The sequence below is a fragment of the Coturnix japonica genome, chromosome 1 (genome assembly GCF_054131305.1).
Source record: "Coturnix japonica strain WE chromosome 1, WE-NBRP24, whole genome shotgun sequence".
NCBI lineage: Eukaryota > Metazoa > Chordata > Aves > Galliformes > Phasianidae > Coturnix > Coturnix japonica.
In genome coordinates, this window is record NC_140663.1 from 69,531,560 (window position 1) to 69,557,098 (window position 25,539).

General features: G+C 43.4%; 1 protein-coding gene across 1 annotated transcript; it reads right to left on the bottom strand.

The window, feature by feature from the left end:
• Positions 1-11,627: 11,627 nt before the first annotated feature.
• LOC107317453 (E3 ubiquitin-protein ligase PHF7-like) lies at positions 11,628-14,090 on the bottom strand. The gene is made up of 7 exons (XM_085524725.1): positions 13,948-14,090; positions 12,952-13,135; positions 12,759-12,860; positions 12,379-12,503; positions 12,105-12,267; positions 11,906-12,012; positions 11,628-11,745 (listed from the first exon to the last, which is right to left on the bottom strand). Exons 1-7 carry the CDS (start codon positions 14,088-14,090, stop codon positions 11,628-11,630), a joined length of 942 nt encoding a protein of 313 aa, XP_085380851.1.
• Positions 14,091-25,539: the final 11,449 nt, after the last annotated feature.

Below are 25,539 nucleotides of genomic sequence, written 5' to 3' on the forward strand. Positions count from 1 at the left end.
CACCACAATCAACACACACAACTCCATTTGTCTTGCTTTTACAGGCATTCTCTTATTTATACTGGCTAGAAGTGAAACAATTCTGCAGCCTGCAGAACTGCTCAGCGCACTGCCTAACAGTCTTACCTTTATGCATTTCAGTTCTGTTCACTGAAGTGTGAACAAATGCTCATGAGTTTAAAAGATGTATTTCTGTTAAGGGTTCAGACATACTCTGAGGGAGATGTTGAGTTGTTAGTAATTTGTTATCAGTTTCCCCCTTTGAAAAGTTGTTTTTTCCAGCAGGAGATGATGCAGTGATGCCCCTGTCTGCCTTCTCCTGCCTGCAGGCTCCAAGTGGAGTCTATGGCTTTGTGTTCGGGTAAAATGTTGGCAGGCTTGAAAGCCACAAATAAGGTCACAGCAGTTTTCCCTGTGGGACAATGAGGCTGAACTGGGAAACAACATGCAGATGTCTTCCAGGAGGAGAAGACCAAATTGCCTCAAGGATGAAGTCTGAATCCAGTGTCTCCAAACAGGGTCTAGGCTTAGGAGACAGTTTGTTCTCTGACCTGATATTTCTATTGTGAACACTGTATTTAAGATTTTACAGCGCAAGCACTTAACTACTGATAGATAGAAGCACTGCCTGTGTTTAGTTTTATTTTATGTAGTAGTGTTCTTATACAACAAGGAGGTAATTTATTAAGTAACATCATTTCTGGCTGACACCGGTCCTTTTGCGTAAGAAGGATATAAATGTCATTTGTCTTTTATAGTAGCTAACAAGGCAAAGACGTGCCATAGACGATGCAGAACTCAGGTTGTACAGCTGTGGACATGATGCTGACAAACTCCATTTCCTCAGTTAGTGGCAATCTTTGACAGGTTTCACGAGATGGGCATAGACAAAAAAAATAAGGAAAAAATGCCCAAAGAGTGATTCCCATAATTGCCACCTGCAATCCCAGAGTGCGGAGGAGGCATGAAGCCATAAATAACAAGAAAGATTTGTCAGGCTGTGCAAGATCAGAGCAGTGATTCAGCCTTGATTGGACTCCCCACTGATGTCCCTTCCTTATTTATGTCAGGTTAACTTCTCACTTTCAGCAATGGCATCTGTTCCTCATCTACTCATTTCATGGAACATAGTGTGGTTTCCATTTTGTCAGCTGGTTTTCCTTCTTCTGATTACTTTGGAGTAAAGCTGGTGAAGTGGTTTTTATGTCAATTATGTCTAATGAAAAATGAATGTGCTTGCTTTGAGATAGGGCACGCGATAAGACTTTGTACATTCCATACAACCTACGAACAACACTCAAGATGAAATGAAAACAACGGACCTAACAGAGAGGTTTACATAAGGCCAAGGCAGAGGAAAGGACAAGCCTGGCCCAGGGGTGGAAACTCCAAGGGCTGTGGTCAGGTCTGTTTCATATGAGGATGATGTAGTGAAATACCCATAGTTCTGTACTACATGCGGGTGAAATGGAGCTGACAGGAATTTGTACCTGTGTGTGTAAACGTGTCTGTCTGCCTGCCACTGCAAGTCTGTGTCAGTTAGTCCAGTAAGTTTAACAGATTGATTTCTGAATTTAGGCTTGTTGTTTTCAGTTCGGATAAGTGTTTGTTTCTGAAGGAAACTTTGGTGATTTTTTTTCTTCCCTCCTCTTCAATGGGTATTAGTAATGCAGTGCTTCACTTTTGCTTATACACAGAAATGTCTGCACAAAAGTAGATCCTACAATCCTTAAGCAATGCTGACAGGGAAGGAACTTTAACACTGCTACAAAATGTGCTCACAGAAAATCATTATGCACCTTCTGGTAGGGATGACATGTTTCTTAGCCTACCTACATGATTATTTACTAAATAAACTGTTTAGCTGGGATAGCATATAGGCATATCCTTGAGACAGAAGCCTTCATTGCCTCTTGTCTCTGTCTTACCAAGCTGTAATGCTAAACAACAGCTTCTATCAGAAGTTATAGGCTTGAGTTATAAGCAGCCCGGATGACAAAGATTTGGAGGTGTTGGTTGATAAAAGTCTCAACACGAGCTAGCAATGTGTGCCTGCAGCCCAGAAGGCCAACAGTATCCTGAGTTGTATCAAGAGGAGTGTGACCAGCAGGTAAAAAGAGAGGATTCTGCCCCTCTGCTCTCATGAGGCTCCACCTGGAGTACTGCATCCAGTTCTTGGTTGTTGGAGCAGGTTCAGAGTAGGGCCATGAAGATGATCAGAGGGCTGGAGCTCCTCCCCTTTACTATGAGGACAGATTGAGATAGCTGGGGCTCTTCAGCCTGGAGATAAGAAGGTACTGGGGGACCTTAATGCAGCCTTCCAGTACCTGAAGGGGAGCCACAAGAAATCTGGGGAGGGACTTTTGATAAGGGGCATGTAGTGAAAGGATGAGGGGAAATAAGAATGAGGGTTTTAAACTGGAAGAGGTTAGATGTAGTCTAGATATGAGGAAGAAATTCTTTCCTGTGAAGATGGTGAGACACTGGAACAGGTTTCCCAGTGAGGCTGTGAATGTCCCCTCCCTTGAAGCCCTTGAGGCCAGACTGGATAGATCTTTGAGCAACCGGGTCTAGTAGGAGGTGTCCCTGCCTATAGCAGCGGGTTGGAAATAGGTGATCTTAAAGGTCCCTTCCAGCCCAAACCATTATATGATTTTTAAAGCTTTAGAATTATTTTATGGAAATTATGCAGAAGATAAGACTAGTTGATATCGTGTATTACACTGCTTCCTTAAAAATGCTTGATTATCCAGTTGAAATCTTGCATTTTTATGCAGATCTACTTCTTCAAGGAAAAAAAGATATTTTAAATAGTATTTAAATTATTTATTAATTAGTATTAAATTATTTTAAATAGTATTTGACATACAATGCTTGCAGTGCTCTAAATTTAATTCTGGTCTTGATTCTAACTAAGGTCATTTGACCTCTTTTTTCTGGCATTCCCCACGGCAAGTATTTCATTGCACTATGTACATGATTTATGTATTCTACCTATCCAAATTCCTAGCTGCATGGGACAGCATGTCTCATCTGATGCCACTTACATTCTTAGTACTTAATGAATAATAAAAACAATTCTACCTTGAAGGAGAAAAGAGCCATATGAGCAAGGTAAGAGACTTAACAATAAGGAAAATCTTATCTCTGAAATAAACATGAAGCTGCTTTCTTGCCCAGGAAGATCCATAAAAAGCAAGAAAATCATAAAGTAGGTAATTGTGTGATTTCCATATAGACTATTTCAGCATTCTTTCCCCTTACATCCAATTTCTTCTCTGTGTTTTATTTTAGGTTTCTGTTGCAAGAAACCTTCCCTATTTAGGGAGCTTTAGCATTACAAAAGCAGAGACTTGAAACTGATAAATTTTCCTTAATTTTGTATTGAAATGGGAGGATATTTAAAACAAATTGTATATGTTTTAAATCACCCAGGCCACACAACTGATTCTTAAAATGAGGGAGTCACTCTGAGGATAGTCATTACTACGTCATATGACAAGTATTCTGCAAACTTTAACTAATCCTCCCAACTTCCAACATAGAAGAGTTTAACTCCTGTTAGAAGATAGAAGGACTGTGGTCCACAGCAGGAATTTACTCAAGTCAAAGAAAATAGCTGGAACTGAAGCTATAATTGGTGCCTACGATCAGCTGCTGTTGCTCTCTGTGGTGCCTTGGTGTGCTTTTGCCAGCAGCTGATCTCAAAATGGATGTGAGCTGTTTGTACAAAGGGATAATTCCAGGCATTTTGATGCCAGTCAGATTTCCAGTTACCTATTGAAATAAACAAGTGACTAAGTATCAACATAGAAAACTGAGATTGCTTTAGCTAGATAAAAGTGAAAGAAGTACAAGCAAGTTTTAGCCAAGAATGAAAACTCTATTTTTATGACATGAATGTATTTTGACTACTGGCCTTCAGATTTATAGCATAAGGCTATATTGACAAATATTTGGAATAAATTTGCCTGAAATCAATGGCTCCTTAGTATTATCTATGTTTAGGAATGCCCCATTATCACCTATTTCTAGAGCGTTTTATTATTCTGAATGTCTTGAATCTTCAGCTTGCTCCCAGATGCAGTTTTGCTTCAATATAGCTTTTCTAGTATTTTCCAAAATTACAGATAGAAAACACGAGTCTTGCAGTGTTTTGATTCCTCTTGTCAATAGATAGATAGATAGATAGATAGATAATGCTATTAGATCAATGCTAGTACTCCTGTAACTCAAATTATCTTTGGTGCTCTACAGCACCCCAATTAGCAAATACAAAAAGGAGTGCATTAACTAGGTATGCCATTATTCTGTCAATCTTAAGTTCCTTTTATGTAGAATTCTACTTCAAAGCACCTTTCTTGTTTGTTATGAGATTACTTATATAAGCAACTAGCAGATGTGACTAAAAATAACTGTTTTGTTATTCCTTCACATCTGCATCCTTTTCTACTGAGAACCTCTTGTTCCTACTGTCTTTGGGAGTTCTTAAGACTGATGACCTTTTAAACTGTGGACACTTTTATCTTACTATTGACATTTTTTTTGCTTCATTTTCAGTTTTTCCTCATAGAATCATAGGATTACCAAGGTTAGAAAGGACCTCCAAGATCATCTAGTCCAACTGACATCTACCTCCAGTATTTCCCCCACTAAACCACATCCCTTAATACCACATCTAAGTGTTTCTTGAACACCTCCAAGGACAGTGGCTCTGTCACCTCCCTGGGCAACCCACGTCTTACACACCTCTTTTCTTTCAGTCACCACCATTGCAGTTTTTAAGATGTGAATAGGGATGTTGAGAGCAGAGCAAAACAGATAGGGGGTGGGATGTTGAGAGCAGAGCAAAACAGATAGGGGTTGAAAAAATTTAAACTTCAATCACTTTGGTGCTGGTGATGATTTTAAAAGTAAATGAAAATGATCTTAGGGTAACTCAGAGCCAGATGTTCCATGCACAGAGCTTGTTCACACAGCCTAAGATCTTCTTGCCATAAAAACCAGCACTCTGGCTAAGTTGCCTCCTGCATCAGAACCAGACCGGAATCCTAACTTCCTGTTTCTACACAGGGAACTTGATTTCTTCATATGGACTATGAACCCTGATGGGGACCATATTTTCTAGTTTAAGCTACTGTATACACTGCTACAGAAGAACAAGCTCTGGTTTTCCTCCTAATAAACAACCTCATTTCGCTGAAGTATTTGTTGAGTCTGATACGAAACAGCACTAAAATAAAGACAAAACATCCATCCTGATAAACTAGGTCTTTCAACTTCTTCCAACACAGCACCAGAAAAAAATTGAACTTTACAAATGCAGGTATGTCTATGAAGTATGCGCACGGATTGAAGTGTAACCATGCCTTTCAGTATATTACCTTGGTATATTTGTTTGTCCTTGAATACTGACATTGAGATGCAAACCTAATAGAAAAAGTAATTGCTAACAGAATGAAATACTGCAAGCACCACCTGTTCCTCCTTTAAATACCGAGCCTTAATCTGGAACCCTTCAAAGCAGTCAGGTTACCCAGAAATACTGCACAGTCTGAGTTAATTATTTGCAAGGGCCTCTACTGTAAATAGGTGTCAGGCATCTCAGAGTACTCCCAAGAATTATTCATGTCAGAGGTGTGAAATTCAGTATTCCTTGGTGCACTTGCAGAATGCCCCAACAAAAGCAGTTGTATCTATTTACAGCAACCTGCCATTTATTGCCACCAGCAACATTTTTCAAGAATAAACAGGCTTGAGGAAAAGCAGCTCTTTGTAAGACAAAATTGCAAAGGAATTGATTTTGCGAATAGCATACATTGATATAATAAATCCTTCAAGTTCTTTGGATGAAGAAAATGAAACATGAAAGTCTTTCTTTTGGGAATTAACGCTGCTTAATTGTGGTTTCCAGCTGCAAGACCAGCTTCTGCCTGTCGGTTTCAATACTTTGCCCAACATTGTGTGTAAAAGCTCCTAGCTGAATGCAAATGACCACAGCTTGAATTAACAGTGAGAACTTGGGAGATTGACTTGGATAGCTCTTTCAAAAGCATTTTTCAAGCTGGGTGCATGCAGAGTGTATGCACAAAAAACAAAGGCTGTGATGTCAAAAAAACCTGACCCAATTAATATAGTCTTTTGGGAAGCCAAGTATCTCAGTCCACGGTCCTATCAGGATGGGTGTTATACAGGAAAAGAGAGACTGTCTCTGCCTTAAATAGCATTCAAGCTAAATAGACAAGCTAGAGAATAAAACAGAGAAAGAAATAAGATCAAGTGACTAATCCAGAGAACTACAAGGGAGTCAGTAACAGAGCCCCAGTATAATTTCAGCCCTAATTTGCAGACCAGGCTTGAAAACTACTGAAAGCCTACTTTTATTGTATTACTTGTAGGAATTCCTAAACAGTCTTAGATCTTTTTCTTTTCTTTTTCTTTCTTTCTTTTATTATTATTATTTTTAAACTAACTGCCTACCTTTATTATGCCCCAAAATGTTTCAAATGAAGGCTTTCAATTAAGTCTGAAATTTGTGGGAGTACTTCCTGAATGGGTGGCAGTGAGGTTAAGGTGTTGGTCCAGTTGACATTTAAAAGCAAATCCAAAAGAAATTCTACTTTCTGTGCTTTGTTTGAAAAAATATTTCAGCACTGTGCTTATGCCTGGAAATTCTGGAGGGCATGGTGACCTTTTATGAGCTTCTCAGCCATATGCTTTTCTCCTTTGCTCTTGTCTTTGAGGCTACACAGATATTGATAGGATGAACAAAGTTCAAAGTAAATCAAAATAATTGACATGAGAAGGAGGTGGAAGTTCTCCTTTAACTAAATTCATTGCTGTGGGGTTGATATTTCCTTTTGAAGTGATGTTTTCCATCTCTGTTCCAAAGTGAATGATACTCTGGGACTCAGAACTCATTTTCCTTAGTCTGTCAGTGATACAATCTGTGACCCTGGTCAAATAGTTTTGACTCACTTTATAAATATATATATATATTAAACCTTTACACTTGAAGGACAGAAGTACTCTATAAAATCTAGATATTACTATGCTAGCTAGTTTCATTTCAGTAAATCAGACTGTCCAAGAGAAAAGTTAGGAACAAATTCAGTAGGTTTATCTTCCTGTGCATCTGCTAAGAATAATTGACCAAAATTTCTCCTGTACTGTCCAATACACTCAGTAACAAATCTTGGATTTAAGTATAAGTGGTAACCAAACAATGAATTTGCCACTATTTGTTGTGGGGTAACAGATTTCCTAACAAAGGGGGAAAATGGTCCGTCTAAACTTCAGAAGCAGCATAGGAGAAAACTCAGATGATATTCTCAACAAAAGAGGTAGGGCAATTTAATTGGTCTTCCTCAAAAAATAGCCATGAATGGTTATGTTCCAGGGACTATCAGCTATTTACATTCCAGGTCATTTTCAGCTACTCTGATTCCACCTAGATCAATTCTGTAAGCTCATAGAGATATAAAAATTGGATTTTATCCTAATGCTAGAAAAGCTTGTGGGTCATTAACCATAATTTAGGCCTTGTAGGCTATTTGCTGACTTCTCCAAATCAAAATGAAACGGTTTCTCCCTCTCAAAAAGAACTGCTTTACTTTGTTTTGCAAAGTTTTGGGGAACTGGGGGACTGTCAGTGTTTTATATTAAAATCTTAATGATTATGCAGGAGACAGAAACCAAAGATGTGAACCCATAGAGATTTTTCCTTCCCTTTCTCAGTATTCTTTTCAGAAAACAGAAATTGACAATAGAGATCAGAAACAGTAATTATTTATTACTGGTTTTGCAGTCACTCTTAGAAGCCTGATACACACGTACATATCTGCACACCTGGGATCTGCCCTGTATCCTCTGGTCCTTCTGGGAAGAACATGAGCTTGCTTGATTTTGCTCTGTCTGATTTTCCTAAGTCTGTGGGTCAGGTTCCTCAGGGCTCTGGTTGGTGTCTCTCAGATAAATCGACACAAATATGGTTTCTAAAGAGGAATGGCTGCATATTTTACAATATTATGATTTTTTTTTTTCATTAAGTGTTAGGAAATAAGAGCTGTCCTGTAGCTCAGGATGTTCTGTCTATCATTTTTATTTCCTGAGCCATCTCACTTATTCAGCTGCCTTTTAAAATATCTTCAGCTTATGTGTCAGAGCCACCCTTCTGTTTTTAACGGGGTTATGCTCCCAAGGCATGCATAACTTACAGAAAATGACAAACATACTTCAAAATTATTTAAGAGATGGGTGTAATAAAACTGTCTTACATGCTGAAAATATCTTTCCCCTGCCCCGGGAAGAAAATTGTCAGCAGTGTTTAGTACTACCACAATGGCCATATAGAGAACCATGAGGTGCTTTGCTAATGCAGCTGTCAGTGGTTTTGCGTGGAGTCTGTTTTGTGGCAGTGGAGTTTTTTGTTAGTACTCAGGAAGCAGGCAGAGTGATTCCTGCAAATGGGGTGTGGGTTAGAGACTGCTATGCCACTAACTTCTGCCTTGGTGTATGCATTTGTCAGAGCTTCAGCTGTCCCTTGTAAGGCTTGAGGCAGACGATGCACTATTGGTGTGTAGGTTGGGGAATATGATAGCCATTTTGTTCTGTTTCTCTGCTGTTTATAAGCTTCTCTAAGTAAACAGACTGAAAATAGAATGACTGGGAATAAAGAGGCACAGAAGGTCTTGGTGCTTAGGCCTTCACATTTACTAATGCTTGCAGGAGAAATTACTCCCAAAAATATCAAAGCAGTCACTAGCACAGAAGCTACCATGAAATCATTAATCTGTGTCAGAAACTGTCACAGTATGTTAAAAATCAATGCCATATGCTAAATGGTGATGATGCACTGCACATTGAAGGAATTAAGTGATGAGTAGAATGACAGACATGAAGTATCAATTTCCTGATTATTTTTAATTACACTTAAGAGGAAACCAAGTCAGTGTAGATGTAATCTGGAGTGTTGATACCTTAACTTTTCTTTTTCATAACTTATAGTCTACCTGCCAGTCAGATCTATCCTTGAGTCATGTTGTATTCCCAGCTTAGTTTCTTTTATTGATATTATTTATAAGGGTATTCACATCCTTGGAAAATTATTCAAGTCACCTGGAATATGTTTTTGGTTGAACTGCTTTCCAAATCACAAAATTACAGAATCACAGAATGACCCGGGTTGGAAGGGACCTCAAGGATCATGAAGCTCCAACCCTCCTGCCTGGCAGGGCCACCAGACTTCCATGTTTACTAGATCAGGTTGCCCAGGGCCCCATCCAACCTGGCCTTGAACACCTCCAGTGACGGGACATCCACAACCTCTGTGGACAGCCTTTTCCAGGACCTCACCATTCTCCTAGTAAAGAACATTCCCCTAATATCCAACCTAAATCTTCCCTCTTTCAACTTAAAACCATTTCCCATTGTCCTACTATTATCAGCCCTTTCAAAGAGTTTACTACCCTCCTGATTATAGGATCCCTTCAGGTACTGAAGGGCTGCACTGTGGTCACCCTGCAGCCTTCTTTTCTGCAGACTGAACAAGCCCAGCTCCCTCAGCCTGTCCTCATAGGGGAGGTGCTCCAGCCCCCTGATCATCTTCATGGCCCTGCTCTGGACCTTTTCCAACAGCTCACTGTCTTTCTTGTCCTGAAGGCTCCACACCTGGACACAGTACTCCAGATGGGGCCTCACAAGAGCAGAGTAGAGAGGAACAATCACCTTCCTATCGCTGATGGCCACCCCTCTCCTGATGGAGCCCAGGATGCCATTTGCTTTCCGAGCTGCAAGAGCACACTGCTGGCTCATGTTAAGTTTCTCATCCATCAGGACCCCCAGGTCCTTCTCTGCTGAGCACTGTCTCGAGGGAAGGTTTGATCTGACATTTACCATGCTTTAAAAGGCTGCATGTTGCAGTGTACAGAAAAGACCACTTGTGCAAAGGCCATGGGGTTGGCTGGGGCTCATCCAGGGCAGGACAGCCTGACCTGCAGACCCTCACATCACAACGCAGCTGTTTGCTCACAAGGACGCTGTCAGGGGTCCAAACTTGGCACACTCTCTGTCCTTCCGTGTGTAGGGGGATGTGATGTTTAAGAGCAGTTTCACTTACTGAGATGCTCAGCATGGCGTGGGGTTTCTAATTGAGCAGAGTGATTAAAGAATACACCAAACTGATGCATGGGTTGCTTACCCTTACTGAAATGCAGCGGTGGTAGCGCACCGTGGGGTCCCAATGTAAGCACAGCATGCACTGTCAGACTCTGCGCTTGCTGTCGGGGCTGGGCACTCCTGGCTGTGGAGCAGTGTGTGGGCTGACAGTAGCTTGAAGCCCTTAGCTTGGATTTGTGCCACCAAACCATGGGGTTCAGCTGGGTGTTTTGTTCCCACAGTGCTGCTCTGGCTGGTCATGTTCTTGGCGGGAGCATCACCTAAACTCAGGCTGACTTTGCATTGGCTTCCATGTGAGTAGTAGTGAAGGTAGGTAAATGAATACCCAAAACCTGTCGGATATTTGCGTCATGGAATTAAGACTGGCGAAGACCTCCAAGGTCATCATGCCCATCCCCCCCCCCAACAGCCCACTGCCCGCGTCCCTCAGTGCCACATCCCCACGGTTCTCGAGCACCTCCATGGATGCTGACTCCCCTAAAACTGCCCAGCTTAGGAAAGGCAGAGCAGAAGAAAACTGACAGTGGTATGATGGAATTCAGTTTTATCGGGATGGATTCAGATGACTTGATGACTTTGTGTAGGGAACCTGCTTTGGCAGGGGGGTTGGACTCGATGATCTCTAGAGGTCCCTTCCAACCCCTACAATTCCGTGATGACTTTGGATAGGAAGCGGAGCTTGGACGCGGCTGCTCCTACGGCATCAGCGGGGCCGGCTGGTGATGCGCCGGGCCCGACGTGGTGCCCGGGAGCGGCTCCGCCCCTGGGCTGGCCCTCGCCGCCTGGACCGGCTCCTAAGGCGTCTTCGGGGCTGGCTGTCGGTGTCTGCAGCCCGACGATCGAGGGGCGAGCGGCTTCGAGTCCGCGCCCGCCCCGGCTGCCCGGAGAGCAGCTCAGGCACCTGGGAAGTGGGATCCGGCTCCGACGGTGCCTGGCTGGTGGTGCCGGAGCTGCTGCTCTGCTGTCCTGCGGAGCTTTGGGACGGCCCCGGTCCCTGCTGGCTGGCGGTGTTGGGGCCAGCGCTGTCCGGGTTGGTGCCGGAGGCTGTAAGGAAAGACAGGAAGGTGAGCGGGACAAATCTCCAGCCCCGTGGTGGGACGGGCTCCCATACGTCGTGGGCCAAAGGGACTGGAGCGAGGCCTCGCCTGGCCCCAGCCCGGCAGCACGCGGCTGTTGGCCTCTTACCGGTGCCCTCTCCAGCACAGCTGGCGCACTCCCAGCTGGTGGTGCTGGGACTCAGGTTGGAGCACAGTCGGTGCGTGCCTTGTGCAGCGCAGGAGCTGCAGAGGAGCAGCTGCCAGGGCCTGTGGAAAGCAACGGGTTGTGGCCGTGAGGACAAAGTGCCCTGAGCCAGGGAGTGCCCGGCACAGCTCTGGTGCTCGGTCTGTGCTCCCGCAGCCTGTGGTGAGGCTGCGATGCCACGCAGAGCCCCAGAGGGCAGCTGAGGTCACTCACCCCTCTCCCTCTCTCTGCTCCCTGCCATGGGGGTGACGGCAGTCGCTGGCATCGCAGCGTCCGTGCCGAACTCCCAGTGCTGCGTAGGCACGGTTGCGCTCCCACTTGGGTTTCCTGCCAGAGAAGAGTGGGAATGTGATGAGCTCTGAGTGCCAAGAGACTAAGACTGAACAAAGCCAGCCCTGCAGCAAAGGGCCAGGCCTGCCGGGGCAGTCCTTGGGCGGGCACAGCTCTTGTGCCCTCCCGTCTCGAGAGCTGGCTGAAAGACACCAACCTGACTGGGATGTAGATCCCCAAGTTGATCATCTCCTGTACAAAGCTCTCTCTGTCTCGGCAGAGAGGGCACTGGAAACAGCGAAGCCCAGCACTCTTGGCCATTTTCTGCAGCAGAAACACAAGCAGCGCTGAGTGTGAGCCGGGCCTGGTGCTGCTGAGCGCCTGCGGTGCCCACGGGGCGAGGGGAGGGCTCCTACCTGGATGCAGGCCCGGTGGAACCAGGCGTGCTGGCAGGCTGGGCACACCATGGTGACATATGACCTGCTGTCACCCACGGGCTCCAAGCAGATGATGCAGGTGGTGTCCTGCATCGGTGCTGTCTCCACTGGCTGGTGCGGGAGGTGCTCCCAGCAGAAGGACCTGGGGGAAGATGGAAGGGATGGGCAAGGTGAGAAGGGCTGCGATGAGGGCAGAGGAATGGGAAGGAGCCCCAGGCCTTGGCTCTGGCTCTGTCAGGCTGGGAGCCCTTACCTGTGGTCTCCAAAGTGCTGGGTGACACATTGACCCTCTTGGGCGCAGGGGAAATGGAAGCTCCGCGTGCAGCCCGGCTCTGCGCAGGTGACGCTGGCCCCCATTTTGCCGCAGACGAAGCAAAGCTGGAAAGAGCAGAGCAGCCCCATCAGCTGCAGGCTCAGGATTTATGCAGCGGGCCCCGCACCTCTGGGCAGGGCGCAGGATGCGGGCAGGGCTGGGTGGCACTGTGCAGAGGTGCCTGGTGAACAGGGCTGGTCTGCAAGAGCAGGAATTTCTCCTGGAGCTGGGAGGAGGGGCTGGGATTGCTTTCTGGGGACCAGGCTAAGCTCGCCGTGCCTCTCCTGGCACCAAGCTCCCTGTTCCGGTCCGGTGCTCACCTTCTGCGCTGCCACCCTCATCATGTCAATGAGGTGTTCAATGTGGAAAAGTCCCCTGTTTTGATTGTCTATGCCATGCTGGCAAAGACCGTTGGCAAATCCCTGTACAGGAGGAAAGAGCGTGATTTTGTTAATGCAGAAAGGAGGGAACCGCTGGTTGGAGGAAGGTGTCAGAAGCCACGAGGGAACTCACCACACAATATGCATGGAAACACAGCCCATACATCTCATATCTCTTGCCGAAGATGGATGGCTTGTCATCCACTCGGCCACAGAGCACACATGCTGGAGAGGAGAGAGTAACAGTCGTGAGTGCCTTGTGGGGCCAGGTGCCCCCGGGGGCTGTCCCAGGGGCTGCTCTATGCAGGCTGTGCCAGCTGAGGGGCAGGGCCGGAGGCCATGGAGGGGAAGGGGCACCATAGGCCTAGCAGTGCCAGTGGGCAGCCACAGCCCAACCGCAGCCCCCCTGGCCAAGGAGCAGAGGGGCCCTGCCTGCGGCAGATGGGAGCCCCTGCGTGCCCCCACCTCCTCTCTCCGCTACAGGCAGACACTCAGCACCCCTCTGCCCGGCAGCGGGGAGCTGCATGCAGGGATACTCTGCTCTCACCTAGCTCAGTCGAGCCGGCGGCCTCCTGTGTCCCCTCAGACATCATGTGAACAAATGGTGAGCACTAGCAGAGTGTCTGTCCCAGCAAAACCAGGCTTTGTCCTCTGTGTGCCAACCTATGGGAGATGCAGGACGAGGATGAGTTGGCAGCTCAGAACCCTGAGTGCTGGGGAACCCTCCTCCCTCCCTCGGCAGCCTCAGGCAGCCCCTTCCTCCCTGCTCACCTCACAAGTCGCACTGAGCTGGGCCTGAGCCCTGCAGCCTCAGCTCTGTTCCACAGCCCGCAAGTCACAATGGCCGTTCCGTGCCACCCTCTGTGTTGCCATCACACCTCACAGGGCTGAGGACACCCAAGCAGGAGGGCGGCTGCTCTTGCCGGATGCAGCCCTTCTGGAACCCGGCGTGTTGGTGCTGCCGAAGGCACTGGGCGGCACATCCACCCTCCTGGCCCCACCTGAATGCTACAGGGCCTGTGGCTCCATCATTATCCAATAGAGTGTTTACGTGTTGCCGTGATGTTCTCCAGGCTTTACTTGTGGGCTGTTGGCCACTGATTACCTCTTGTTCCAATCAATGACTCACAGAATCACAGTATCTCTATGGTTGGCAAAGACCTCTAAGATCACCAAGTCCCACCGACCACCCCCCAGCTGCCCACTGCCCGCGTCCCTCAGGGCCAAATCCCCACGCTTCTGGAGCACCTCCATGGACGCTGACTTCCCCATCTCCCCGGGCAGCTGTGCCAGTGCCCGACCGCTCTTTCAGCCCAGATGTTCTTCCTAATATCCAACAGGGACCTCCACTGTTGCAACTTGAGGCCGTTCCCTCTGGTCCCATCACTGTTACCTGGGAGAAGAGGCCAACCCCCACCTGGCTACAGCCTCCTTTCAGGGAGTTCCATGAAGTGAGGCCTCCCCTGAGCCTGATTTCCTCAGTGGTGTTAGTACTGCAATGCAAACAATTACAAAACCATGTACCCAGGCATTCTCATTAAAGATGTTAGGAGTGACAGTAAATCAGCATAAGGGTGTTATTTTCGTATGAATGTCCCTAATCTGTAGCCCGTATTTCTCTAGCAAGGGAAAAAGTGAACCTGTTGGTTAAGCATTGGGTTGTTATAGGGCAGGAGCAGCAGTGGTGGGGTGCGTGTGTGCTGTAACACAAACGAGTGCTGTTCCTGTGAGGTTTCTTCTCTGAGTGCAGCAGGGAGCAGCCTTCCATTTGCAAAAAACACTCTGGTTGCCCACCACAATAGTGAGGCTGAGGCAGAAATGTGCAGGGCTGAGCCGTGACCTTGCGGGAGCAGGGGTGCACCCAAATACGCTCAGGTCACCTAAATCTCCAGGTTTGGGGCTCAGGGTCTCCTTTTCATGACCAAATCCTTGTTGTCAGGGCCCTGAGCCTCTGGTTTGGATCCAAAGTTGCCATTGTATTTCTTACATGCTCCTTTGGACATCCCAGGCTGTCACCTTCAGGGTGCGGTGTCTTAGTTTCAGAGCCCACCATTTCCTTTTAAGATGCAAAATCACCTTCTGAGGCTCCCAGTGCTTTCCTCAAGAGGAAAGCCCCATTTTTTGAGCTCCCAAATCCTTGTCCTAGGAGCCAAGGCCTGAAGTTTAGGACCAAAAGTCTCCTTTCAGGGACCAAACACTCATTTTGTGGGATCAAAGCATCTTTTGGGGGATCCAGCCCCTAAGGTGGAGAGTCCAGATACCCAGTTCTAGGTGCTAAGGCTCCATGTTGAGGCGCACAAAGCCTCTTCTCAGGCTCCACATCATTTTTTTGCAGACCCAGAGCCCTGTTGTAGTCATCTGAGCCTCTTCTGGAGCACCCGCTGTCCCTCCTGTAGTACCAAGCTAGCAGAAGGTCACACTCTGCCCAGTTTAATATGCAGTATTAGGCTCTTTATTTCAAGTTCAGTTCAGGGGTGGTCATTTTCATTGAAGCAAGGAAATAGGTAACTCTGTGGATTATTTTTCTAAGCAGAATATCTTACTATTGATCACTAATCATTTTGGACTGTTCGCACAGTAGTATACACTTGCATGTTCATCCTACTTATCTGCTGTTCCTTGCATGTCCTGCTAAGCTGTTTAGCTTCCTGCTGCTTCTAATGTTTTTGTATTTTTTTTTTACAGTAGCATGCATCAAGTAAGTGTCTTTTGGCTTAAATCCAAACAAGCTTACTACAGTGATACCAGCCTTTTATAGCCTCCTCACTGTTATGTGCAGACTGCTTTCTAAATCTACTGCTGCTAGATCCCAGTGGCCAAAACTGGTATACACAATCTTAATTTGCTTGTACTGGTAGTTTTAGTATCTACTTACATTTAGTCCCCATTCTGTTCATATTTGTGTATCACATTCAGAGAAGTGCCTTGCAGAGCCACATTAGGTGATAATGGTTGCCATCTGTCACAGGGCTTCATCTTTCTGCAGACTCTGCTATTTCTAAAAAAGAAATGTCTAAATAATAAGTCTCTTCAAAATATGTAAATGGTTATATTCTTTTGACTGCTTCATACCCATTCCTAGGAACTAACTATGACTCCAGATACAAAATTGATGCTGCCCTTTCATTTGTAATACTGAGCATGTTTTCGTATTCATATCCATGGAAATAAGCAGGTGATGCATGCTGAAGAATCAAATGCAGTTTTTCCCGAACCTCCACTGCTTGCTCACACCTTGTGTAAAAGTACATATCAAGACTGTTTGCAGCATTTTAAAACCTGTGAGCTATTTGAAAGCAGCTGCCTTATTTGTCTAGTTAAGCTACTTGAAAAGTGGCACTCCTTCTCTCCATATGTCTCTTCGCTACGAATATTGTGTTCAGTTTTCATATATTTCCTGGGAATCCTCTATAGCAAAAATGGAAACAGCCTCTTGAAGGAATAATATTCACAGCTGTGTTTAGTCTTTTAATGCAGACTATGCACACTTGCATGCTCACTCTTAATAATATAGGCATGTTTGTCCTGCGTTGAGAGATACCCATGAAAGCAAGCAAGACTACTATTGTTTTTTGAAGATGGATGTGCTTGGAAAAATAGGCAAGACACTGCCTGCTGTGTTGTGTAGTTTTGAGCCCAGTCTGCTGTCTTCTATAGACTAACGTCATAGACAGTTCTCACATCTTTGCATACATGCTATGGCAAGATTGCAAGAAGTGGACATCACTTGTATATGCATTACCTCTGATGTCTGCCTTTGGTGAATAGCCTTTGTATGAATTGATTTTTTCTGTCTCACGCTTGCATCAGCAAGCTGCTTGGTATCTTAACACTTGTTATCTTGTTGTACCATGCTATCAGCTTATTAAGAAGCATCTGCCCTTTAGGTCAGAAGGAAAAACACACACAAAGTCCTAAGGCCTCTCAGCAGATGGTTGACCTTTCCTCTTCCACAGAATCTTTTGCCGTATCTAGCAGCTCACACCATCTGGGATGGATTGGCTGGGGGAAATCCCTCTGCATGCATGGCCTCTGTTACTAAAAATAAAGAACTGAAGCACCTTGCGCTGTTAACAAGATTTCAGAACTGGAAGCAACTGAGGATATTTGCATTTTGTTTCCTATTGTCAGTGCTGTGCTTCAGGCTGGCTTATTTTTTTTTTCATTATTTAGGGTTTCAGAAAGGACATTTCTACAGAAATATTGCACTATTAGGGGTTAAGGAAACAGATTCTGTGATCTCCCTTACTGAAAGGCCACTGTTTGCAGTTGTAGGCTGTGAATTATCCTTAAAGGAATGCAGTCCCTACTTCAGAGAACAGTAACATGGAAAATTCAAACTTAAAAAAAAAAAACTTATCTACAGGGGTGAAAAGAAAGAATATGGATAAGTGTCTTCATTTCCACATGCAGCAGTTAAAAGCTTCAGTGCGCAGCAATTCTATGAGAAAGGAAAAAAAAAGGTGTAATTTTGTTTGGCTTGTATTCACCTACTCATCTTCCACTTCCCATTGTCCAAGGAGAAGCTTAAAGAACAGTACAAACAGCAAAAGATCTCATGGGGGGGGAGGGGGGGGACAGGGGAAGGTGGAAATCACATGACTTTCCTTTTGGCAACCTTAGTCCAAAGTTTCAGAGCTAAATATGCTCAGTCTATTATCATGCTGCAATTGCCTCCTGATGGCCATCTTTCTCCCCGCAAGATACCCTGTAAGAAAAAAGAATGCCTGCCCTACATAGAGCTAAATGGTCTGGTGCTATGTAATGGCCTGCTTTTCACTTAATTACTAACAATTAATTCCTTGAGCAAGTAAAGATGTTTAAAAGATAAGAAGACTGAGCCACTTTGCTGTTGTGCAGGGGAAGAAATCCCTGAATTTTTACAGTTCAAGGACATTTCCAGACAATTGTGGATGTTCTGAACACTAAGAGAAAGTACAATTACCTAAGTGTAATGACTATCAGCAGTGGAAAGCACAGGTTCTGCACTGCTGTATCCTGTGGATATTGGTATTGATAAAACAAATCACTCTTCACCACCAATCCCAATGATAAAAGGAAGCAGAAATCATATCTGACTTAACTAAATCTTTAATAAGAAATTAATATTTTATACTTGCTTTGATAGTAAATGCATGACATCCACTGCCATAGGTGTCTGACAGGAAATATTGCCTAAATATGACATGTATAACCTACTTCTTAGAGCAGAAAAAGAGGGAGACCGAGATAGCACAAGATGCTGCTGTTTGTAGCTCATTAATTTCACAAATCATTTGTGAGAAACTTCTGTTTGGAAACTTGAACTTTGATTTATTTAATATATTTTTTAATTATTTTTTTTTTCTTAGTTTGACTTTCTCTGGATATTTTTGCCTACCAAGGTGTCCTCGTGACAGAAATCTGGACATTCAGCAGCAGAGGTACAGGTTAAGTGTAGGGTTAAGCTTTTAGCATTGACATCCTGATGAAAGTCATGGGGGATTTCACAATGTCACTTTAGTATATAGGATAAGACATAACTGGCCAAGCTAATAACCCACACTGCTAATGGAAGTGTGCCTGAGAAAGATTTCAGTTCCCTCAGATAATGAAATAAGCATCTCCTGTGACAAATTTCTGGTGTATTTCTGCTTGGGGCCAGAAACTTCCCAGAAGCCTTGAAACCAGCAACATGGGTAATGTCCATCATGTGTACTGCTATCCTAATATATCTGAACTGAAGGAATTAATATAGCTCTCTTGCTCCCAATGGGAAAGGAAAGCGTGATGTTTTTATGAGATCATATGAATTAAAATAGATAGACATGACCCTACGGTCATATCCAACAGCTGGTTATATAACTGTTTTTGTATTTCATCATTTTTCAAGCTTCATTGGCATTTACCTTACATATTCCTCTGGTCAGAAAAAGCCTAAATTTTCTAACTTGTGAGGACTTATCTTTATGGTGACTAAGTAATGATGTCCTAAGATGCATATGCCATTTACTATACAGCAGGTACAGGTCATGAAAGTTCAGTAAGCCTGAAGAATTTTTGTTACGAAGGAGAATATAGGACTTTATTTATCTAAAATGATTTACAGACTTTTAAATCAGGATAGTTAACAAATTTGGCAGGATTTTGTATGCGTTTAAATTAGGAGAAACAATGTGATTTCTTTGATGTAAAGAGAAGCGTGATTCAGGTCTTCCAGTGACTTAAATAACCTCTTTAGAAAATGCCTGATGCCATGTAAGAATTGCTGCTATTGTTTTGAAGCCACAGTGTCATAGATGTTCTTCCTTAACTTCTGTTTTGTTTTTTTTTTAAAGTACTTTGCTTTCTTTGCTTTTAGAGGGAGATCGTTTTTAAGTTGCTCTGTTCTCTGAAAATCAATGGATTCCAGTTTTGATAGTTAATCATCAGCAGTGTATTATAAGAGCAGCCTCCAATGTATGTATGACTATTCAAAGAAATGCCTCATCCACAAATATATTAACAACAAAAGGAGGGCCAAGAAGAATCTCTATGCTTGATTGGATGCAGGAGGAAACATTGCCACCAGGATGAGGAAAAGGCTGAGGTACTCAATGCCTTCTTTGCTTCTGTCTTTAGTAGTCAGAATAGTTATTCTCAGAGTAGTCAGAACCTTGAGCTGGAAGACAGAATAAACCCCTCGTGATTCATGAGGCAACAGTTAATGACCTGCTACTCCACATAGACAATTGCAAGTCCATAGGGTCAGATGGGATCCACCACAGGATACTGAGGGAGTTGGTCGACGTGCTCACTAAGCCACTTTCCATCATTTTATCAACAGTTCTGGTCAATCAGGTGTCCCAGACAACTGGAGGCTCTCCAGTGTAGCACTCATTTACAAGAAGGGTTGGAAGGTTGAAAATTTCTTCTCAGCAAAGATGATGTGGCAGAGGACAGGCTGCCTAGGGAAGTAGCGGAGTCACTGTCCCTGGAGGTGTTCAAGAAATGAGTAGATGTGTCACTCTGGGACATGTTTTACTTGGTTTGGTGATGATGAGTTGATGTTTGGACTAGATGATCCTAGAGGTCTTTCCCAACCTTAATAATTCTATGATTCTATGATATAGGGAACAGCTGTTTAGTCCTCAGAGTTGGCCAAGTCATATTCCCTTCTCATTTCTAATTTTTAAACTACACTGAATAGCAAGATTATTTGGTTTGGGAAAAGTTTTATAAGATCTTTACCAGCCGTGTTGTGCAGGAAACTTCTCTGAGGGTTTGTGTTCTCAGCTACTGAAATAAGTATCCATGTTTCCTCCTTTCTATTTAAAATATCAAAGTCCAACAGCAAGTTTTGGTTGTTCTGTGACTTAGTTCAAAACACAGAGTGAATTTTCCTTTCAGTTGGTTCATTCTTCCATCATTCTAAATACAGGCAGTGTCAGCGCACCTCTCCAGTTGATCTCAGATCCATCTATAGACTGGAAAGTGGAAGCAGAACCCCATAGCAGGCATGTTACAACCTTCCTTTCCAGCCTATCTTAATAGATACTGTGTGCTGACCAGTTAAATATACCTTATTCCTACCACAAATTTGTGAAGCAGTCTTTCAAAATAAAGAAGTGCATTTTTGATACATAATGTTAGTAGCAATACAGTCAATGTAGATATTACACTGTCCTGTGTGAACATGGGGATAGCAAGGATATCTCCCTACTAGTCTCGAGACTCTGAGAGGGGATAGCAATAATTGTAATGTATATATTATCTTTTTCTTTTTTCTTTTTCTTTTTTTTTCCCCCTAAAATTCTGTAATTTCTGATTATGGAAGCTATCATTAGTCATGAATAAAATGAGAATGCAGCCATGAGTAGATTGCTGCCTTTAGATTTGACTATGATCATATAGATAAGCAAAACCCTTCTCCAGTAGGTAGAAGTACACAGGATAGCCTAGAGAGAAATAACACCAGGAGTTTTACTGCTTCTGTGTATATGTTAGAACCACAAAGAAAACTCAGATGTTAATGGAGAAAAGCAATTGTCTGTATTAGGATTTTTTTAGGAATGTACTAGAAATAGTTACCATGAGTAAATTTTACATCTTTCTCCTATGCTGAGGTTAATATTTTCTCCCTGCATACCTGAGTATAAAATGTACAAATAAATGCCAATCAGAGGTAGAAAACTCAGAAGAATTAAATTCCAGAGAACTGTTCTCTTCTACTTTTGAGGATTAAGTCACCCATGCCAACACCTTGTCCTCATGTATAAGGATATTTGATATGGGTGAGTTTTGGGTGAGATAGTTCTAAAATATTATTTCTCCCAAGTATTTTGATTGAAAACAATCACAGGTCAGTTACAAGTATGCTTGTTTTCTTATGAAAGTGAAAAGCTGTGAAAAACAGCTTTTGGTCTGAACCTGATTTTTTCCTTAGTGCTTGAGCATAAGGGAACTATTTCATTTCTCTTTTGAGTCTTTGAGAAATGGAATACTGCATCTGGGAGAATGTCCCACAGTGTGTAGAGGATGAGCTTGGTTCCCTTAGTCAGCTGGGAACACTAAGCTGATCACTGACATCTGATGGGGCATCATGCACATCTGGTCTGGTCTCCACCAGGGGAATCATAGAATGGTTTGGAACTAGATGATCTTAAAGGTCTCTTCCAACACCCTGCTACAAGCAGACACCTCCTTCTAGACCAGGTTGCTTAAAGCTCCATCCAGCCTGTCCTTGAGTGCTTCCTGGGAGGGGACATCCACGGCCGCTCTGGACAAACTTTCCCAGTGTCTCACCACCATCACAGTAAATAATTTCTTCCTAATATCTAGTCTAACTTTACCCTCTTCCAGTTTTAAACCACTTTCCTCATCCTGTCTCTACCTCCCCTTCTAAAATGTCCCTCCCCAGCTTTTCTGTAGGCACACTATAGGTACTGGAAGGCTGCTATAAGGTCCTTCTCTTTCCAGGCTGAAAAGCATCTCAGCTCTCTCAGCCTATCCTCTCAGTGGAGCTACTCCAACCTTCTGATCATCTTCATGGCTCTCCTCTGCACCTGCTCCAACAGCTTCATGTCCTTGTGTTGGGGGCTCCAGAACTGGAATAGTCTTGACTTTCTTTTCTGAATATTTATTATTATATTTTCTGAATATTTATTGAAACAAAGAAATAATGTTCTGCACGTTTCCCTTCAGCCTTTAGGCTTACACATGAGGGCTTCTATTTGTCTTCTGCAAGGCCACATCCACCTGCTCTATAAGGAAGAAATATTTTACAGTGAGGGGGGTGAGGCACTGGAACAGGTTGCCCAGTGATGTGTTTGGTACCTCATCACTGGAGACTTTCAAGGCGAGCCTGGATAAGGTCCTAGGCAGCATGATCTAGCTGTGCATGTTCATTGCAGGGGAGTTGGACTAGATGGCCCTCGGAGGACCTTTCCAGCTCTAAAGATTCTATGATTCTAGCACAGAAACTGTTCAGCTTTTATTTTCTACAGAGAGTGATTTAGGTTCAGTCAAGTACGGTTTGGTTTTTGAGGACTTACCCACAGGTTTGCTCCCTCTTGAGAACTGACATTTGCATGCCACTTCACTGCAAGCTCAGGTCTTACCTATAGCGCTGTGCAGTTCCAAATTGTTGAGGAATCTCAGTGGTGTCAGGCCATGTTGTTAATCAGACACCTTCCCTTGTATGTCCTCCAGCTACCAGATATAACAAGCAAACTGAGGATTCAGACTCTGAAATCATTCCTAGGCTGTGTACTACATTGATAATACATACTGAATAACTGTCTCTGAAGTCTGAAAATTAAATATTTGCCTGCTAACTTGACAACAGGCCTTCTCCCCTGGAAACAGATGTTCTCTCATTTTCATGTGATTCGGTGCCACACGTCAATTAATGTTGTCATTAAAATGAATGTGTAAGTCCTAAAGCAATGAAAAAGAATCCTGTGAGACCTCTGGAATAAAAACGTTTGGTATGGCACATTTCTGGGATGAAAAGGGAAGGCATCTCAGCACTCTTTCAATTCACCAACAGTAGACAATGTGGTTTATACTTCATAATAACAAGGTAGGGTTGTATTCACAGCTTTATTGTTAAGATGGGAACTAGATCTGTGACTAGACCTTTCCTGCATTACTTCTTCCTTCACCACTTTTATCTCAGGTGATGAAACGTAGGCGGTCGACTTTAATGGGCAGATCAACAACAGTGTTATTCTCTCACCTGTACATGAGTTAAGGACTTCATACCATTCAGGTGGACACGTTGGCTATCTGTATTTAATGATGAGAGTTCCTGTTTAGGAGAATTTTGATATGGTAGGTGTCTCCGTATTCTTTCAGTAATATACGTAGACAAAAACAGAATCTGAAAAACAATGAACTGCAAGTATGTGGTTTTAAATGAAACACCAAATCAAGAGGAAGTTTCAGTCTGCCTCAGGGTAGGAAAGCTCTACAGAGGGATCTGGATAGGCTGGATCAATGGGTCCATTTGTCTGAGAGGCCATTTGTCTGAGGTTCAACAAATTCCAGTGCTGAGTCCTGCACTTCTGTCACAACAATCCCATGCAATGCTGCAGGCTTGTGACAGAGTAGCTGAGAAGCTGTGCAGAAGAAAAAGGGCAGGAGTGCTGGCTGACAGTTAGCTGAATGTGAGCTAGCAATGTGCCCAGGTGGTCAAGAAGACCAACAACATTCTAGCCTGTGTCAGAGCTAGTGTAGTCAGAAGGACTAGAGGTCATCCACCTGTACTCATCTCTGGCGAGGCAGTACCTTTGGGTACTGTGTTCGGTTTTGTGCTCCTCAATGCAGGAAAGAAACTGAGGGCCTGAAGTGTGCCCAAAGAAAACCTTAATGATTCTATGATCTTCAGTTTCTTCATCCAGTATAAATACACTTTTGTAAGGATGATTGAAGTGAAGGCAGCTTGGAATTTTGTTCTCCTTTTTGACAAGATTTATAAGAAAAAATGAGGATCTAATTTGACTATCTACCTTACCCTGTAGATTTTTCCTTTGCAAACATTTCCTTTAAAAGGTCTTCAATTTTTTTTTAAACTAAGACTTTACAGTGCCATGTATGGACACCAGAAAGCATAGAAAGCACGTATGTTTTTAATCTGTTTCCCATTTCTCAACAAATCTATTATGGGTCTTTGGGCAATTGCTCCTGTTAATCCTCTTTCAGTCTGAGGTAAAACTGCATCCCTGGGAGGAAAAGCCCTTCCTTCTTCCAGAGGTTTCATGTTGACTTCTTTCCCCTCAGGAGGCACTGAGGCAGTCTGAGATGGGTGTCCTGACAGGAAGGAGCAGGCATTTTAGGTGCTTCCAGCTGTGTACAGAAATGTTTTTATAGATAGAATTGTATGGAAAGGGATAAGTAGAATTGAAATGGAAAGCACTAGCCCAACTGCCTCTGGGAATTTTTATTATACTGATGATCAATCTGCAGCATGTTTGATGAAGAGGTAATGATGTATCTACAACTGGGATTATTAATGTGCATTTCATCCTGTAGGAGTCTTGTTTATTTAGATATCAAGATTGATAAACCTTTAGGTATATATATGCTACAGAAAATCTTGCTGAAGGAGATGCTCATAAAAACGGGTTCTACTTTAAACCAATTACTTTCTGCTTTATGTTCTTAGGAAACCTGTTACTGATTAAATAGCTAGAAATTATAGTCGGGACAGAGTATTTACTCAAAGAAAAGTGAATCTTAAAAGGTTTTTTACATAAAGAAAGGAAGCCTTTCACATTAATGACTTTAACTTCTAATGGAAAAATCACAAGTGGTACTGCATGGGAACAAACTAGAAACTTTTTTCCCTTCCTATTGTCTGCTGTCAAATACCCAAACTCTGAAGCTATTTTTGAAAGACTGTTTTGGTCTGAATTTTTACACTGTGTATGTTGCCATTCCATGCAGAAATGTTTCTAAGTACCAACCTTAAATTTGCACAAAGACCCTGCCACCCCTCTGAGCATAGAAAGCCAAATAACAAACTCGGAAATATCACTTTTGAATGACCCGGAGCTTTTTCTCTTATCGCCACATATACTTCAGCCAAGAAAGGCCAGTTATCCAATGTTTTGCTGTTTACTAGTGTTATGGTACAACAGAGAATTCTTAACAGAGTCACAGAAAGTCTAATGGACAGAAAAAAAGAAGGCAGGTTAGGGTGAATTTTATATGCCCTCTTCTGAAAGGAGATCTGTGACAGAAAATTTATCCAAAGTCTAGCAGGGATCTTATTGAAGATTAAAGGAACCTTACTTGCCTTACTTCCATTGTCAGCTACAACTTAACATGTATTTCCTCCATATATATATATGTATATGTTTTCCGGGGAGGGGGGTGATAGAGCCCCCACATTTTTCTTGATATTCTCAAAATAGAATGAAATTGCTAGACCTTTCACATATGGCAAGGTGGTTTTAATGATCTGTCCTCAAGGTTTCAGACTGAATATGGTTTTGAAGCTTGATTTGAGTAGGAAAGGATTTCCTGCCTGGTTCACCTAGTTCTGGATATGAGTGCAATATCTTCATTGGAAGATCAAATAAAAGTGGAACCGTAAGGTTTTACTTGAAAACACTGAATCTACTCTATTTTTATATTTTTTTTCTCTACTGGAAGCTGTGAATCTGCTTTGTTCTGATATTGTTTCTAATGAAAAAAAAGATCTTTTTAAACAAAATGGTTCCCTGCAGGTATCTTCCCTTAAAAACCACACTTGTTT

Excerpts from the sequence above, each read along its gene's own strand:
- LOC107317453 (XM_085524725.1), bottom strand. The coding sequence starts at position 14,090 with ATGGGGAAGTCAGCGTCCATGGAGGTGCTCCAGAAGCGTGGGGATTTG. Across the intron at positions 12,861-12,951 it reads GTTTCCATGCATATTGTGTG|GGATTTGCCAACGGTCTTTG; the intron begins GTGAGTTCCCTC and ends CCTCCTGTACAG. Across the intron at positions 12,013-12,104 it reads TCCACCGGGCCTGCATCCAG|AAAATGGCCAAGAGTGCTGG; the intron begins GTAGGAGCCCTC and ends TTTCTGCTGCAG.